This window comes from Chionomys nivalis, chromosome 9, assembly GCF_950005125.1.
Source record: "Chionomys nivalis chromosome 9, mChiNiv1.1, whole genome shotgun sequence".
Classification (NCBI taxonomy): Eukaryota; Metazoa; Chordata; class Mammalia; order Rodentia; family Cricetidae; genus Chionomys; species Chionomys nivalis.
The window spans coordinates 55049091-55065892 of NC_080094.1; the positions used below are offsets into that span (position 1 = coordinate 55049091).

The following is a 16802-nucleotide window of genomic DNA, read 5'->3' on the forward strand; positions in this document are numbered from 1 at the left end:
TTGAGGACTGACTTGGGAGGTTTGCTGCACCTCTGTTCCTTTCCTCAGTGTGGCTATACTGAATAAATCTCATTTTCCACTTTAGTTTTTTGTGTGTGTTTGTTTGTTCTTGAGACAAGGTCTATGAAACCCAGGCTGGCCTGTAACTCACTATTTAGACCTGAATGGCCTCGAATTCAGAGATCCGCTTCCTCTGCCTCCAGAGTGCTGGAATTAAAGGTGTGCGCCACCAATGCTGGCTTCCTTTTCATTTTAATCGCCTTATTGAGGACGGGTGGCTGGTGCTGACTTGGGACACAGGTTGTGACCCCCAAGTTGGATAACACTTTTACAGAAGTGTACACAACGCATGCAATACACCTCTGGTGTGTGAACTACATGGGACACGATTGAGGAACTCCAGGAACTGATTGTCTAGTTCCGTGGGTTTCCAAAGGCAGTTTCAGTAGAAGAGGCTTTCTGAATTCACACAGTGAACAATTCTCAAGGGACTGCAGGGAAGAGGAGGCATGAGAGGGGCCAGGCATCGAGAAGTAACGAGGTGTTAGCAATGCCTATATCCTATTTGAAAGACAGTTGCATATGAGGGCGGGATACAAGAAGGAGAGCGAAAAGTTCGCTCACAAATGACAGGAAAATTCAGGAACCGAACACACGGGAAGATTTTGTGAGCTAAAAGCCCCAGATCGTCAACCTTTAGGATCCTCCCCGGGGCCATCTGAAACCCTAGTCTAAACACCTAGCTTGAAGCGGGACCGGAAAAGTAGCTGGACCTCCACCGGAAGCATGGAAACCCGGTGGGCAAAATAGACGGACTGAGCGGAAGCCCGTGCGGGGTCTGAGAAGGTGAGCTGACTCTTCTCACCTCTGGGAACGTCAGGGTCTGGGAAGCCTAGAGAAGCCTGGCAGGTGAGGGGTGAGGAGTGAGGGGCTTCCTCCCACCGCGGCACCCGGTTTCCGGAGGCTGGGGGCGTGGTCAGCTCCGCGCCAGATCGGAACGCCTGCTCTGCATAGTGAGTGTTGTCTCCAGTGTCTGACCTCGAGTAATTTAATCGTGGGCTCTCCTTTCCTTTTGTCTTTGTAATTGGAATAATACTAGTAGTATCCGTCTCAAGATTATTGCGGAAAGGCAATGAAAACATCCGCGGAATAGCTTCTGACACACTGTAAGCCCTAGATTTACAATCGTTGCTATCTGTAGTAGTACAGTGATACTACTCTGAGCAGTGTGGATACCGTTAGCTTCGGACCGCTGTTGTCCGATTACTGGGTTTGACTCTGTTTATTACAAGAAATTATCAAACAAAACACGAATTTGTAGTATAATTAGAAAATAATAAGACATCTGAATGTTTGGAAAACAGGATTAAATAATTGTTACTCATAATCGCACCATTTTACCTGTTTACTACCTTAAGCCCTTTTCCCTCTCAAAAGTTTTGCCTTAAAATTGTTATTTATTTATTTTTTTTTTTGGAAAAGGTGCCACATAATGTTCAACCTGGCCTTGAAGCTTCTGTGCATCAGAAGATGACCTTAAACTCTTGGTCTTCGTGTCTCTATTTCCCAAGTGCTGGGTTTTATAGGTTGCACCCAAATCTGACCAGGACTTTGATATCTAAAAGGTGTTCTCCTTGTGTTAACAAGGCTTCATCCGGGAGATAGAGGTAAAAGGATCAGGAGTTCGAGACCAGCATGGGTCACTTGAGACTCTTACCAAAAACAGAAAAAGAAATACAGAATGTCTTTGGCTGGGCACAGTAACAAACTCCTGTAATCCTAACGTGTGGGAGGTTGAGGAAGGAGAATTAGAAATTCAAGGCGTTTATCTACTCTATTAGAAACTCATTTTAATCAAAATTTCCAGGTGACTCAAAGGCACTTTACAATTTAAGAAGCCCCTTGCTAGGGGGAATTAGATAGGTGTGGTAAAAGCGGCAAGGTTCTGAGCCCTCACATTATGACAGAGATACAGAAATGTGGAGCTCTTTGTTCAGCAAATCTTTAAAAGTCTCAAGAATGCTGATTGTCATACTGGGACTTGGAGGGACAACATCGAATATTCAACCCTTAAGATAGTTCTAGTCTGAGTTGGAGGAGACTGACCAATGACCTGGTGAGTAAACTAGCCAGAAAATTCTAAACCCAGGATTCATTGGGAGTGACTCAGAGGGACTTTGTTCTTGGTGGAACTGGGTAGTCAGGGACCATTATTTTTCCCCATAGTAACATGGTTAAACTAAGTCTCAAGGGATACGTTTTCCAGGCAGAATCAGCTGAGAACGTGGACAGCAATTAACTAAGGCCTGTAGCCCAAGAGGTGTTGGTTGGATCACAAGTATTCTGTCTGATAGCAACACAGAATGGGGCATGAGATATGACGAAAGATGAAATTGAAGTGATGGCAAATGAGACCTGATCGAGCGGTGCCCAGTACATTTTGTGCAGAAGGTGGAGCCTCCGAAGGAACCTGCCTATCATCTATTAATTATTTGGTGTTGGGGATTAAATCCAGGGCTTTGTGTGTACTCAGCATATACTCCATCGCTGCGCTATCTCTTTAAAGAAGGAGGGGGCTGGAGAGATGGCTCAGCGGTTAAGAGCAATGCTTTTCCAGAGGTCCTGAGTTCAATTCCCAGCAACCAAATAGTGGCTCACAGCCATCTGTAATGGGATCAGATTCTTTCTTCTGGTGTGCATAAAGACAGCACTCCTATACATACATATATGAATAAAGAAAAGAAAAGAAGAAATAACCAGACTTGTGCTCTGTGCCTCTCTAGAAGCTGTGGCAATGTGAAGTGCACGGTAATCTGAGAGAGAGGACCCGCCTGACGTATAGAGTGAGGAAGGAGGCCATGCTGGAAACATGACTAGGTCTCTGTTGTAGTTGAAGTGACCAGGGTGGGAAAAGGTTCCACTCCAGTTCAGGCTGACCTACAGCCTCTTGTGTAGCCCAAGCTGTCCTGAAACTCATGTAGCTCATGCTAACCTTCACCCTATGGTACTCCTGCCCAGGCTTTCCAAATGCCAGATTATGGGCACATTCTGCTATGCTTGGCTGTGGGTGCCATTTGATTCAGAGTCAGTCACTAACAGGTGGGTGAGATTGTTGAGGACTTAAAATTTATTATGATTATTATTATTACTGTGTGGGGGTTGTTGGGTAATTTTATGGAATAAGTTCTCTCCTTCCACCTTTCTGTGGATTCCAGGATCCAGCTTAGGTTGTCAGGTGTGCAGGGCCAGCACTTTTCCTGGTAAGTCATCTTACCAGCCACCCAATCCCTCTTAATCTTTTTTTTTTTTAATGTTTATTAGGGTTTGCCTACATGTATGAGGGTGTCAGAAGCCCTGGAACTGGAGTTACAGACAGGTGAGAGCTGCCATGTGGGTGCTGGGAATTGAACCTGGATCCTCTGGAAGAGCAACCAGACAGACAAGAGCAACCAGACAGACAAGAGCAACCACACAGACAGAACATTGTATATATAATAAATAAATAAATAAATATTTTAAAAAAATATCAACAACAACAAAAAAATTATGAGCCATTGGTGGTGGAAATGCCTTTAATCCCAGCACTCAGGAGGCAGAGGCAGGTGAATTTCTGAGTTCGAGACTAGCCTAGACTACAGAGTGAGTTCCAGGACAGCCAAGGCTACATTGAGAAACCTTGTTGCAAAAAAAAAAAAATCCAATACATACATAAGTATTATTTATGTTATGCATGTATGCATAATGGATGTTTCTGGGCACACGTGCTGTGACGTAGTGTGGAGGACAAAGAACAGTTTTGTGGCGCTAGTTCTCTCCTTCCACTTTTATGTCGGTTCTGGGAATTTAACTCAAGTTGCCTGGCTTACCCAACAAGCATCTTTGTCCACTGAGTCATCTTACCAGCCCTTGTCTCACGTGAGTCTTACGTGGATTAAATGAGATGATAAATGTCAGAAAATCTCTAAGTATTAACAATGAAGTTTAAATGTAGTGGTATTATTTAGGTCTACCATCTTTCTTTTTCTTTCTTGATTTTTTGGTTCTTCAAAACAGGGCCTTATATTGCCTGGATTGGGCTTGAACTTGTTATGTAGCCAAAGATGACTTCCTGATCCTATTGCTTCTATATGACCAATGCTTGATTACAGCACTTCACCACCCTGCTTACGTATACTTTTGAGGTGCTCAAATAATAACACGAGGGCAGGCCTTGGCCTCAAATCTGTTAGACACGAAGATCTTGGGAATCTCATAAAGTGTACTGAGTCAGAGAGCCTCTTTGTGGCTGCCGTTCCATCTCGTCCTCAGAAGAAACTCTCAGGTAGGGCTTAATTCCTGAGGAAAAAGAGGACTCAGAAGATCACCTGGTTTCTGAGAGGGCAAACCGCTTCATTGGTTTAGAGTGTGAAGCCTAAATGCTCCAGTATTCACAGCCTGTGGGTAAGCAGCACCCAGTTCCTCTCCAGCTCTCTGATTCTGCAGTGCTCACCGCAGGCCCTCTTTTTACAGATGAAGCGCTCAGGTCCAAATCGTTTGACCCAGGCTCTAGACTGAATTACTTGAGTATTTTACTTTTTAGGACCTATTGCTTCTTTAAAACTCCAGAAGAAAAAAAATAATAATAAATTAAACCCCCAAGAAAAAGCTGCCTTAAAGTTGGCACGACCTCTTGAGGCAGCTTGTGGCACAGGCTTGAGTTATTTGGGGTTGATCATCAGCTGTGAAGCCGGGGCTTTGCTTTCACTCATGTTGGTTGTTGTTTGTGTAGCGATGGGGTCTCATGTAGCCAACTGTCCCTGAACTCACCCTGCAGCTGAGATCGACTTTAAACTCCTGATCGTCCTGCCTTTATCTCCCAAGTGCTAAGGTTTCAGGCATGTGTCTCCATACTGAACTATAGTGTCACTTTTTTTTTTTTTTTTTTGCAATGCATAGGATAGTATTCTGCTTCTAAAAGCTACTGCTGAATGAACTGGGGGAGGGGAGCCTATGAGTTACACAATACATGGTCTCTGTTGAGTCCGAGCTTCTGATCCATTCATGTGTAGTTCTGCTGGTGACCAGTGTGTCTTTTGTTACAGGTGGAATTGAGCCAGTCGCTGAAGCTCATTTTCTCAGCCTACGGAAATTTTTACATTTTTATTTTTGCCTTACAATGGCTTCCATTCACAAATTACTGGCTGGTACTTATATTCATAGAAACTTCCTGAAGCCAAGGGCTGCCTTGCATCCATTTATGGGTATTCTCTCCGTAGACTATTCTTCCAGTCATCTTCAGAAACCAGTGGCTTCTGCTGACAGAGTCTCCCAGCAGAAGTCTGAAGAGGTTTTACAAGAGGACCACCACAAAGACGTTGCTGTGGATATCACTTCCCCTGACAAGGCATCCGAGCTCAGTTTTGATAAAGCGATCAGAGAGGAAGCAGTGGAACACCTCAGGCGCCTGAAGAATGAAATTGCGGCTCACTGGATAGGCCCCGAAGGCCGCCCACTACAAGAGGTCCTAATGGAGCAAGCCCGGGTTGTCTGGCAGTTTCGTGAGAAAGAAGATTTGGAGAAGTGGATGGTGACTTCTGATAAGACAATCGGAGGCAGGAGTGAGATATTCTTGAAGATGGCCAAGAACAACCAGAGTGCTCTGCTCTTTGGAACTCTGAGCTCTGAGGCCCCTCAGGATGGAGACAGCAGCCAGAGTGGCTACTGTGCCATGATATCCAGGGTTCGAAGGGTAGGCAAGACCTGGAAGTCAGTTTTCTAGTGTTTGGTTGTAGCATGAACTATAACAGCTTGCTTTTCTGTAAATGAACACATATGTTTTGTTATATTCTGCATCTTGCCTCTATATAGGGATAAATAACTACTTGGCCTGAGTGTAAAATGGGGCAATCCTTGTTTCTGGGCACGGTTTTGAGTCTGAGAAGATTGCTGTGTATCTTAGGAATCCTGAGAAAATAGACTTTGAAAGGTGTCTGGGGAGATTTACATATCCAGCTTGGATGCAGTAGGGGCATCTTGTGGCCTTTGTTTTTGGTTTTGAGACAGGGTCTCCTGCAGTTCAGGCTGGCCTTGAGCTAATTGTGTACCTGAGGATGACCTTGAGCTCCTGATACTCCTGCCTAGACCTAAATTATAGGACTAAGGGGTGTGCCGCTGTGTCTGGTACAGGTCTTAATATTTGACATTACTATGCTGGAGGCTGGGGAGATGGCTCAGTCAGTGTAGTGCCTGCCATGCAAGCTTGAGGACCTGAGTTTGGATCTCCAGCACACATATAAGAAGCTGCATGTGGCATCATGCTCCTACACGTAACAAACGACTACATGTAAATGTTTAATATGTAACTTGTTATTTCACTGTGTCTGTGTTATGCTAAATGCAGACACATACTAGTGTCCCTGACTCTAGCACCATGTGGTCCATTCTAGCCTTTCATCTCTTACTTGTGACTTCCCTAGCAGTGAGAAATCTTCATCCTCTCACCATCTGCTTACTTACTAATCCAACCCCAGTAAATATATAATGCAGTTTTAGAATTTCTATAGTATGCTGGGCGGTGGTGGCACACACCTTTAATCCTAGCACTGGGGGTGGGGGGGGGCAGAGGCAGGTGGATCTCTGTGAGTTCAAGGCCAGCCTGGTCTACAGAGAGAGTTCCAGGACAGGTTCCAAAGCTACACAGAGAAACCCTATTTCCAAAATCAAAAACAAACAACAACAATAACAAAAAAATTTTTGTAGTTGTGTTGCCCAAATTAGTCTTGAATTCCTGGGCTTAAGTGATCTCCCGGTTCCACCTCCTAAGCAGAGTAAGTTCAGGGCCAGCCAGGAAAATGAGTGAGACCATATCTCAAAATAAAAATCTTGGGTGTAAAGCTGGGCAGTGGTGGTGCATGCCTTTAATTCCAGAACTCGGGAGGCAGAGGCAGGTGGATCTCTGTGAGTTTGAGGCCAGCCTGGCTTACAAAGTGAGTTCTAGGACAACGAGGGCTACAGAGAAACCCTGTTTCAAAAAAACAAAACAAAATAAAAAAACCCTTGGGTGTAGTAGTGCGTTCTTACTGCATTTGGGAGGAGCCAGAAGTATTGGAGTTGTGCAGTGATTTGTAGGCTATAAGAGGCCCTGTCTCAGAGAACTGCCAAGTCAAAGCAGGGCTAGCAGAGTGCTTGCCAGCCTGTGCCAGGCCCTCTACCCAGTCAGTACTCCATGTTACAAAACAACAGCAAACAGAGCAATGCTTGTTTGTTTTAGTTTTTTATAAATTTTTGTTTTTTTGAGACAGGGTCTCTCTGTGCAACAGCTCTGGCTATTCTGGAACTCACTTTGTAGATCAAGCTGGTCTCAAACAAACAGAGGTCCACCTGCCTCTGCCTCCCAAGTCCTGAGATTGAATGTGCTTGCTGAGAACACAGTATTTAAACACACAGTTTCTTTTAAGCCTTAGGTTTCCGTTCCTGTCAGCCTCTGACTACTGTGGATATATACTGTCTTGTTTCAGGGCTACTTGGCCTGTGCTTTAACTTGAGCCATCGGCTATGGATGTTTGGATGCTATGCATTAGAAAGAAGAGCAAATGCAGGAATAGTATTAGACTCTCTGTAAAATAGTGGGAAAAGAAAGCGATGTGTTCTTTTAGATGTAACCAGTGACAAATTTGTTTCTTCCATCCCCCCAAAACTGCATGTAGTTTTGGTCAGTCAGAGTAGAAAATAATTCTATGGCCAAAGACCCTCCCCACCCTATGAAATAATGAAACTAGTAGATGATGTTTTTTGTTTTTTTTTTTTTTTGCTTTTTTCGAGACAGGGTTTCTCTGTGGTTTTGGAGCCTGTCCTGGAACTAGCTCTTTTTTTTTTTTTTTTTTTTGGTTTTTCGAGACAGGGTTTCTCTGTGGCTTTGGAGCCTGTCCTGGAACTAGCTCTTGTAGACCAGGCTGGTCTCGAACTCACAGAGATCCGCCTGCCTCTGCCTCCCGAGTGCTGGGATTAAAGGCGTGCGCCACCACCGCCCGGCTGGAACTAGCTCTTATAGACCAGGCTGGCCTCGAACTCACAGAGATCCACCTGCCTCTGCCTCCCAAGTGCTGGGATTAAAGGCGTGCGCCACCACCGCCCGGCTTTTTTGTTTGTTTTTAAGATAGAATTCCCCTATGTAGCTCAGGCTAGCCTTAAACTCACATTATGTTTCCCAGCTCGGCACTCTAAGCACTGGGCTCACTGATGTGTTTGTTAGTGTTGTCCAGTGCTGGTGCTAAGCACTGTGTGGACATCTCCACTTAGCCCTTAAAACAGTCCTGGGAAATGAGATCATCCCAGTGTTACTGTGAGGAGCTGAGGCTTTGGGCGGTGGTGATCCACGCAGAGTTACAGCTAGTCAGAGCGAGTGAGAATTAGTTCCTGTCTGAGCATCCACACCTTGATACCCAGTTGTCCTTGAGAGTGCTGTAAAGTAATTAAATGCCTATAGAAATGCACACTTAATTCCTTTTCTGCCCTGTGTAGAGACAGAGTCTTACTCTGGAGCTGCCCTGGTGGCCTCAGTCTCAGGAATCTCTTGCCTCAGCATCCGTAGTGTAGGATTACAGGCAGGTGCCACCACACCTAGACCTAAAGTCCTACTTTTGAAGAGAGTGACAACGAGGCAGGTAAACACAGATTTGGGGCTAAGTGGTGCTTGAAGTGATTCCCTGAGTACTCAGTTGTCTGTGAATGAGTAAGACATCCTGCTAATATCTATATTGTAGGGCTGTGAAGAGGATTAAAGAAAATTATGCATGTAAATCGCTTGAATAGATGCTAGCTATTATTATTGTGTGTGTGGGGGGAGAGAATGTGGAGTGTCTTCCTGTAGCACTGTCTGCCTTGTTTTTTGAGATAAGGTCTCCCCTGAACCTGGAGCTCACTGGTTTTTTTTTTTTTTTTTTGTCTAGACTGACTGGCCAGCGAGCCCTTGGGTCTCCCCTGAACCTGGAGCTCACTGGTTTTTTTGTCTAGACTGTCTGGCCAGTGAGCCCTCGGGTCTGCCTCGCCCAGTGAGTGCTGGTGGATGCGGCCACACCTAGTTTTATTTTATTTTATTTTTTTGGTTTTCTCTGTGGTTTTGGAGCCTGTCCTGGAACTAGCTCTTGTAGACCAGGCTGGACTTGAACTCAGAGATTCGCCTGCCTCTGCCTCCCGAGCTTGAGCTTGATTTTGGGTGGGGTAAGACAGTTGTCATAAAATGGGCCACTTAGAAACCATTGTTCCTTAGAACCAGGGAGGAAAAGTACATTAATTTCCATTCAGCAAGTACAAATGACTGTCTGTCACCTGGAAGCATTGTCCTAGTTTAATCATGCCTTGAACATTGCCTTAGAAACATGTCAGTATTTTTTTCTTTTTTTTAGATTTTTATTTATTATGTATATAGGTTTCTTCTTTCATGTATCCTGCAGTACAGAAGAGGACACCAGAACTTATTACAGATGGTTGTGAGCCACCATGTGGTTGCTGGGAATTGAACTCAGGACCTCTGGAAGAGCAGCCAGTGCTCTATTCCTCTGAGCCATCTCTCCAGCCACCGTCAGTATTTTTTTCATGTCTGTATTTGGTACTAAAATATTGGTTTATGCTGCCGGGCGATGGTGGTGCACGCCTTTAATCCCAGCACTCGGGAGGCAGAGGCAGGCGGATCTCTGTGAGTTCGAGACCAGCCTGGTCTACAGAGCTAGTTCCAGGACAGGCTCCAAAGCCACAGAGAAACCCTGTCTCGAAAAAAAAAAATATTGGTTTATTTGACTCCTTGTGGTAGAGAATATACATAGAATGCCCTATGGTGTTGGCAAGATGGCTCAGCTGCTGCTGCGCCTGAAGACCCAAGTTCAGTCTCTGGAACCCACACGGAGAAAGGAAAGGCTAGCAGATGTTGTCCGCTGGTGTCCATATATGCACCCCAATAATAAACAGTGCTGCTGACTTGGTGATGGCTCGTGCTAAAGGAACTTAACTTTCTGTACTTCAGGGTTCTTTCGAGAGGAGGCTGTCTTATGATTGGTCCCAGTTCAATACTTTGTATCTCCGAGTCCGTGGGGATGGCCGGCCTTGGATGGTGAATATCAAGCAAGACACAGACTTTATCCAGAGAAAAAGTCAAATGTACAGTTACTTCATGTTCACCCGTGGGGGGCCCTACTGGCAGGAAGTCAAGGTAAATTTCAATTCTTCACTGTTAGGAAAAGGGGGGTCTATTGAAAATATGGCTACATTGTGTCATGCCAATCATTTTTTTAAATTTTTTATTTATTTTAATTTTAGCATTAGTGTTTTGTCTGCTTGTACGTTTGTGTGAGGGTGTCTGATCCTCTGAAACTGGAGTTACAGACAAGTTTGAAGTGCCATGTGGGTGCTGAGAATTGAACCTGGGGTCCTCTGGAAGAGCAGCTGGTGCTCTTAACCACTGAGTCATATCTTCAGCCCATACTAATCATTCTTTTTTTTATTTATTTATTTATTTTTTTATTTTTATTTTTCGAGACAGAGTTTCTCTGTGGTTTTGGAGCCTGTCCTGGAACTAGCTCTTGTAGACCAGGCTGGTCTCGAACTCACAGAGATCCGCCTGCCTCTGCCTCCCAAGTGCTGGGATTAAAGGCGTGCGCCACCACCGCCCGGCCATACTAATCATTCTTATATAAAATAGAGGCAGAATGAGTAGAAGTAAGAGGACCTGGGGAGAGATTTAAAGGACAAATGGATTTTTTGTTTTGTTTTGTTTTATCATTAATAAAAATGAGCCAGGCTGGGCGGTGGTGACGCACACCTTTAATCCCAGCACTTGGAGGCAGAGGCAGGTGACGTCTATGAGTTTGAGGCCAGCCTGGCCTATGTAGTGAGTTCCAGGACAGCTAGGACTACATAAAGACCCCCTAACTAAAATTAGATAGATAGATAGATAGATAGATAGATAGATAGATAGATAGATAGATAGATAGATAGATAGATTAGATAGATAGATAGATAGATAGATAGATAGATAGATAGATAGATAGATAGATAGATAGAAAAATAAATTTATGTATGTATGTGTCTTAGTTTGGGTTACCATTGTTGTGATGAAACACCATGACTCAAAGCAATCTGGGGAAGAAAGGGTTTATTTCAGTCACACTTCCATGTCACTGTTCATCATCAAAAGCAGTGAGGGCAGGAGCTCAAGCAGGGCTGGCATCTGTCATCTTTTCCTTCCCTCTTCTAAGCAGCTGGGGTTCACAGGCATGCTGTGCTGGCTGGACTGTTGGCTGCCATGTGTGTGTGTGTGTGTGTGTGTGTCTTCTAAGCAGCTGGGGTTCACAGGCATGCTGTGCTGGCTGGACTGTTAGCTGTCGTGTGTGTGTGTGTGTGTGTGTGTGTGTGTGTGTGTGTGTGTGTGTGTCTTTGGTCTAAGGTAAAGTAGTAAAATGCTTCCTAAGACCCCAGGCTCAATCTCTATCACTACAAAAACAAAACCCCTCAGGAAACTGTAGTTTTAATCTAAAGAGCCAACCATTTCCTATACCTGTCTTTTTAAACTTATGAACTTACCTACTTACTTGTGCTGTTTCTCATGCGTTTAGCAGACTGGGGAGGACTATTTCTCAAATAGCCATGCTTCAGCTCTGAAGTAATTTGTCTCTTTTCTCAGATTCCTTTCTCCAAATTCTTCTTCTCAAATCAAGGAAGGATACGAGATGTCCAGGGCCCACTTGTCCTTGACAAGGTAATGTTCTCCACTGAGAACAATGTCTTCTTTAGTGAAATACAGTGGCTGTCGGTCCAACTCAGTCTTTTTGGCATGGGTGGCAGAGGAAAGAATAAAATTCCTATTCAGGCTTCTCTGTTGGGACAGACACTGCCTGAGAACTCCATCCTGTGGAGCTGCCTCTGTTAGAACAGACACTACCTTGGACCTCTGGGAGGTGTTAGCGTGGTCTTTTCAGCAGGCTTCGTTTTACTTTAGCTGTATAATAAGAAGAGCTCAGAAGAACTTTAAGGAGACTCTGTTAAGAGTCCATGCTGTACTGGCTGACTAAGTGGATGACTCAAAGGGGAGAAGACAGGAAGTGAAATGTGGGTCGGGAGGAGCAGTCGCTCAAGTGTGCTGGGACATCCTGCGCATCCCAGCCCTTGAGAGCTGAAGGCAGGAGGATCAGGAGTTCAGCGCAAGCTACATGCAACCCTATCTAGAAAAAAATGAAAGCAGTCTTGTATTGTACTTCTCTAGTATAGCAAACAAAGAGTATAATGTGCTGAGGGCCGATAGTGTGGTCTATTACAGGGTTCCCTCGAAGAAGAACATGGCTGCCTCAGTGCATGAGATTCTAATCCATTTCTCTTTTTTTCCATTTAGATCTCTTCTATAGGATTCACCCTGGCAGATAAGGTGGATGGACCGTTCTTTCTGGAAATAGATTTTATTGGTGTGTTTACTGATCCAGCCCATACAGAAGAATTTGCTTATGAGAATTCTCCAGCTATTAGCCCAGGACTTTTCAAATAGAGAACTGGGGGCAGACTTGAGTAAAATTGAGTAGTGGTCACAAAATACAAAAATAAAGCTTTTCTGTCTCCCACCTCCCCGCAACCTTTTTCTGCTGTGCTCGGCGTAGGGTAAGAAGGGCCAGTGAAAGAACACCCTGGCCTTGAGACCAAAGCCAAGGAAACACACCCTGCCCATAACCAACTCAGGAACTGAAGTTCAGCCAACCGCTGAGCATGAAAACAATCCCTGAATACAAAATCCAACTAATCTGAGTTTGTCCCAAACTCAGGAATTGAGACCCTACCAACCCACATCACCTTGGGAAGTTCTACCCTTAAGAAACCCTAGATAAGCCCTGTGCCTATTCAGTTTGGGGCTGGCTTTTTTCTACCCTGGCAGAGGCGGACACCCTCCTGGATTCCTCCCTCCCAATAAACTTCAGTGAGGTTTGTAGTAATGACTTTCTTTCTCCAGAGCGGAGTGGAGCAGAGCTCTAACAGCCTCACCCTCGCTGGGCCTGGCTGTCCCCTGCTAAAGCAGTCATTACACTCCCATTGGGGAAACCTTTCCTGGAGCAACGGCTGTAACACTTTACTGGAACCCACCCCACTGGAGTAGAGCTGAAACACTTCCTTTGGGTTACCTTTCTTTCCTAGCTGTAGGTATTCCTTGGCTTCCAACTACCAGGTCACCTTTCCCTTAAGAGCTTTAACACTTGCACTGGGAACTGAAATTGAACCCAGGGCCTCATGTATGTTAGGCAAACATGAGCTATGTTCTTGTCCCAAAAATAAGTACTTTTCCCCCTTTGTTTTGCTTTGTTTTGTTGTTTTTTTGAGACAGAGTTTCTCTATGTAGCCCTGGCTGTCCTAGAACTCACTCTGTAGACCAGACTGCCTTGAACTCACAGAGATCCACCTGCCTTTGCCCCCTAAATGCTAAGCTAAGAGGGCGTGCGCCACCACCACCAGCTGGCTGAGCATTTGTTTAATGGCAATGCATGTTGTACATATTCCTTAAGGTTAAATGCTGTTGCTAAGAAAGAGCAGGTAAGAGGAACCCAGCATGAAACCAGGGCTGGGTTTAGCTGTGGAAGCACAGTGAAAGGAATGCATTTTCCAGAAAGTTCCTGAACGAGCATGTCCTATAAGGAGGCAGCTTTCAAAGGAGGCATCTCTGGGGCAGTTTTGGTTGATCTTATATCACTCTGCCCTCCTGTTTCCAAACTGAACTTTGAGGGAAGGAGTCTGCTAAATAATTTGAAGATAAAATGCCATGGAAGTCACTGGAAAATGGGATAGCTCAGTAGAGAGCTTGCTTCCAAAGACATGAACTTACTTTCAGGGGCTTCTTACATAACTTGCCAACAGGAGAGATAGACTGTGGGTGCTAAAGGGTCTTGTTCATTTAAAAACGTGAGCCTCAGAGATGCTCCAACAGAGTACCCAGGCTGTTCCCAGCACCCACAAGCATCTGTAACTGGAGTTCTAGGGGAACTGAAGTCCTCTTCTGACCTCCACAGGCACTAGTCACAAACATGGTACACAGATATACATGCAGTCAAAACACCCATGCATATTAAATAACTTTTTTTTTTTTTTGGTTTCTCTGTGTAACCCTGTCTCTCATGAAAGTCTGTGGACCAGGCTGGCCTCAAACTCAGAGATCCGTCTGCCTCTGCCTTCCGAGTGCCGGAATTAAAGGTGTGTACCACTACCACTTGGCTTAAATGAAAAAAAAATTTTTTTAAAGATTTATCTATTTTTTATGTATACAGTATTCTGCCTGTATGTTTTGGATGCCAGAAAACATCAGATCTCATTATAGATGGTTGTGAGCCACCATGTGATTGCTGGGAATTGAACTCAAGATCCCTAGAAGAGCAGCCAGTGCTCTTAACCTCTGAGCCATCTCTTCAGCTCTTAAATTAAAAATTCTTAAAGGCTTATTTTTATTTTATGTGAACTGTGGTTTTGCCTGCCTGTGTTGTCTTTTTTTTTTTTTTTTTGGTTTTTCGAGACAGGGTTTCTCTGTGGTTTTGGAGCCTGTCCTGGAACTAGCTCTTGTAGACCAGGCTGGTCTCGAACTCACAGAGATCCGCCTGCCTCTGCCTCCCAAGTGCTGGGATTAAAGGCGTGCGCCACCACCGCCCGGCCCTGTGTTGTCTTTGTATCGTGTGTGCAGTGCCCATGACAGAGGGTATTGGATGCCCTGGAACTGGAATTACAGAATGCTGAGAACCAAAGAGCCCAAGAGACACAATTCCAAATAGGATATTTAAGAGCATTTTTAGCACCTCTCCTAATGCCCATTTTATATATTTATATATAATAACTCTTAAAATTTACAATTCCAAATAGGATATTTAAGAGCATTTTTAGCACCTCTCCTAATGCCCATTTTATATATTTATATATAATAACTCTTAAAATTTATAAGCTAGGCTGTGGTGATGCAGACCTTTAATCCCAGCACTTGGGAGGCAGGATCAAACCAATTTCTGTGAGTTAAGAGGCCAACCTGGGGGCTGGAGAAATGGCTCAGTGGTTTAGAGTACTGCCTGCTCTTCCAAAGGTCCTGAGTTCAATTCCCAGCAACCACATGGTGGCTCACAGCCATCTGTAATGAGGTCTGGTGTCCTCTTCTGGCCTGCAGACATACACACAGACTGAATATTGTATACATAATAAATAAATATTAAAAAAAAAAAAGAGGCCAACCTGGTGTACAGAGCTTGTTCCAGGACAGTCAGGCTTTCAGAGACCCTGTCTCAACCTCCCCACCCCCAAATTTTTCTATGCAAAAATCAATTTTGAGTCTCTTCATTTTAATCTCTTATAAGAGAGTCAGACATGAAATATATCTTCATTTAAACCTTTGGTTTCTTTCAGCAGTATTTTATATTTAACATATAAATCTTCACTATATTTTGAATATGAAATGGCTCTCAAAGGCTCATGTCCTAAAGGTTTGATTCTTGTCTAAGGTATTATGGGGTGTGATAAATCCTTTGGAAATTGTTGGGCATTGTCTTTGTTGTTTTGAGACAGGGTCTCACTATAGAGCTTTGGCTGGCCTGGAGCACACTATATAGACCAGGCTAGCCTTGAACCCACACAATCCTGCCTCTTTCTCCCAAGTGCTGTCATTACAAGTATGAGCCACCATTAGTGGTTTAAATGGGCGTGGCTCCATAGACTCACATATTTGAATACTTGGTCCCCAGTTGGTGGAACTGTTTGGGAAGGATTGGGAGATGTGGCTTTGGTGAGGAGGTGTGTCACTGGGGGTGATCTTAGAGGTTTCAAAAGCCTTAGGCTCTCTGCCTCCTATTGTGAATAAGGGTGTAAGTAAGCTCTCACGTCCTGCACCAACAACATGCCACCATGCCTGCAACATGCCACCATGCCTGCAACATGCTACCATGCCAGCAACATGCCACCATGCCTGCAACATGCTACCATGCCTGCCTGCCTTGCTCAATGCTCCCCACCGTGGCCGTCTAATGACTGGAACTGTGAGCCCCAAACTGAACATTTTCTAGGAGCCTTGGTCATAGTGTTTTGTCACAGCAATCAAAAAGTAAAATAAGATGCCACTACACCCAGTTAGTTTATTATTTTTTTAAGATTTAATTTTCAGGTCAGGCGATAGGGGTACATACCTTTCACCCCAGCACTTTGGAGACAGAGGCAGGAAGATCTCTGAGGATTCTGTAGGCCAGCCTGGTCTACAGAATGAATTCCAGGACAGGCAGGACAGAGAACCGCTGTATCGAAAAACCAAAAAGAAAAAAAAGATTTAATTTTTAAAAATTATGTGTGTGGGTTTATGCACATGAGTGCTGACGGCCATGAAGGCTAAGAAGGGTGTGGAATCCCCCCTTAGGTAGAGCATTCATATATATACCCACACACATGCACATAATTTAAAAATTAAACCTTTTATTTCTTCTTGGTTGTGAGCTGCCTGACTTGGCTACTAAAAACTTGTCCTATGCGAGAGTTGTTAGTTCACACCTTAACCACTGGGCCTTCTCTACAACTGTAAGGGTTTTTTCCCTACTTCTGGCACTGGAAGTCAAACCCAGGGCCTTTTGCATGCTAGGCAAGAGCCCCCACCAAGTCACATCAGCTAGCACTATAGTTTATTTCTGAAAGGGGCTCACGTAGCTAAGGCAGGCAAACCTCTGATCCTTCTGCCCCTACTTCCTGAGTACTGGATCATAGGTTTATGCACAACACTCAGCTCAGCTTTATGGATTTCTGGTATATAAATAGAATTGTTGGCTATTAACCTGGTTATCTACTGT

At 44.4% G+C, this 16802-nt stretch overlaps 1 protein-coding gene across 4 annotated transcripts; it reads left to right on the forward strand.

The window, feature by feature from the left end:
• Positions 1-808: 808 nt before the first annotated feature.
• Positions 809-12574, forward strand: Ndufaf1 (NADH:ubiquinone oxidoreductase complex assembly factor 1). Of its 4 annotated transcripts, XM_057781328.1 has the most exons (6): positions 824-1013; positions 3322-3376; positions 5082-5728; positions 9998-10183; positions 11654-11728; positions 12359-12574. In XM_057781328.1, exons 2-6 carry the CDS (start codon positions 3337-3339, stop codon positions 12506-12508), a joined length of 1098 nt encoding a protein of 365 aa, XP_057637311.1. In that variant the 5' UTR covers positions 824-1013; positions 3322-3336; the 3' UTR covers positions 12509-12574. The 4 variants fall into 4 exon arrangements, with proteins under 4 accessions (XP_057637315.1, XP_057637311.1, XP_057637312.1 ...); XM_057781332.1 differs by lacking the exon at positions 3322-3376 and having other exon boundaries at positions 809-846; XM_057781329.1 differs by lacking the exon at positions 3322-3376.
• Positions 12575-16802: the final 4228 nt, after the last annotated feature.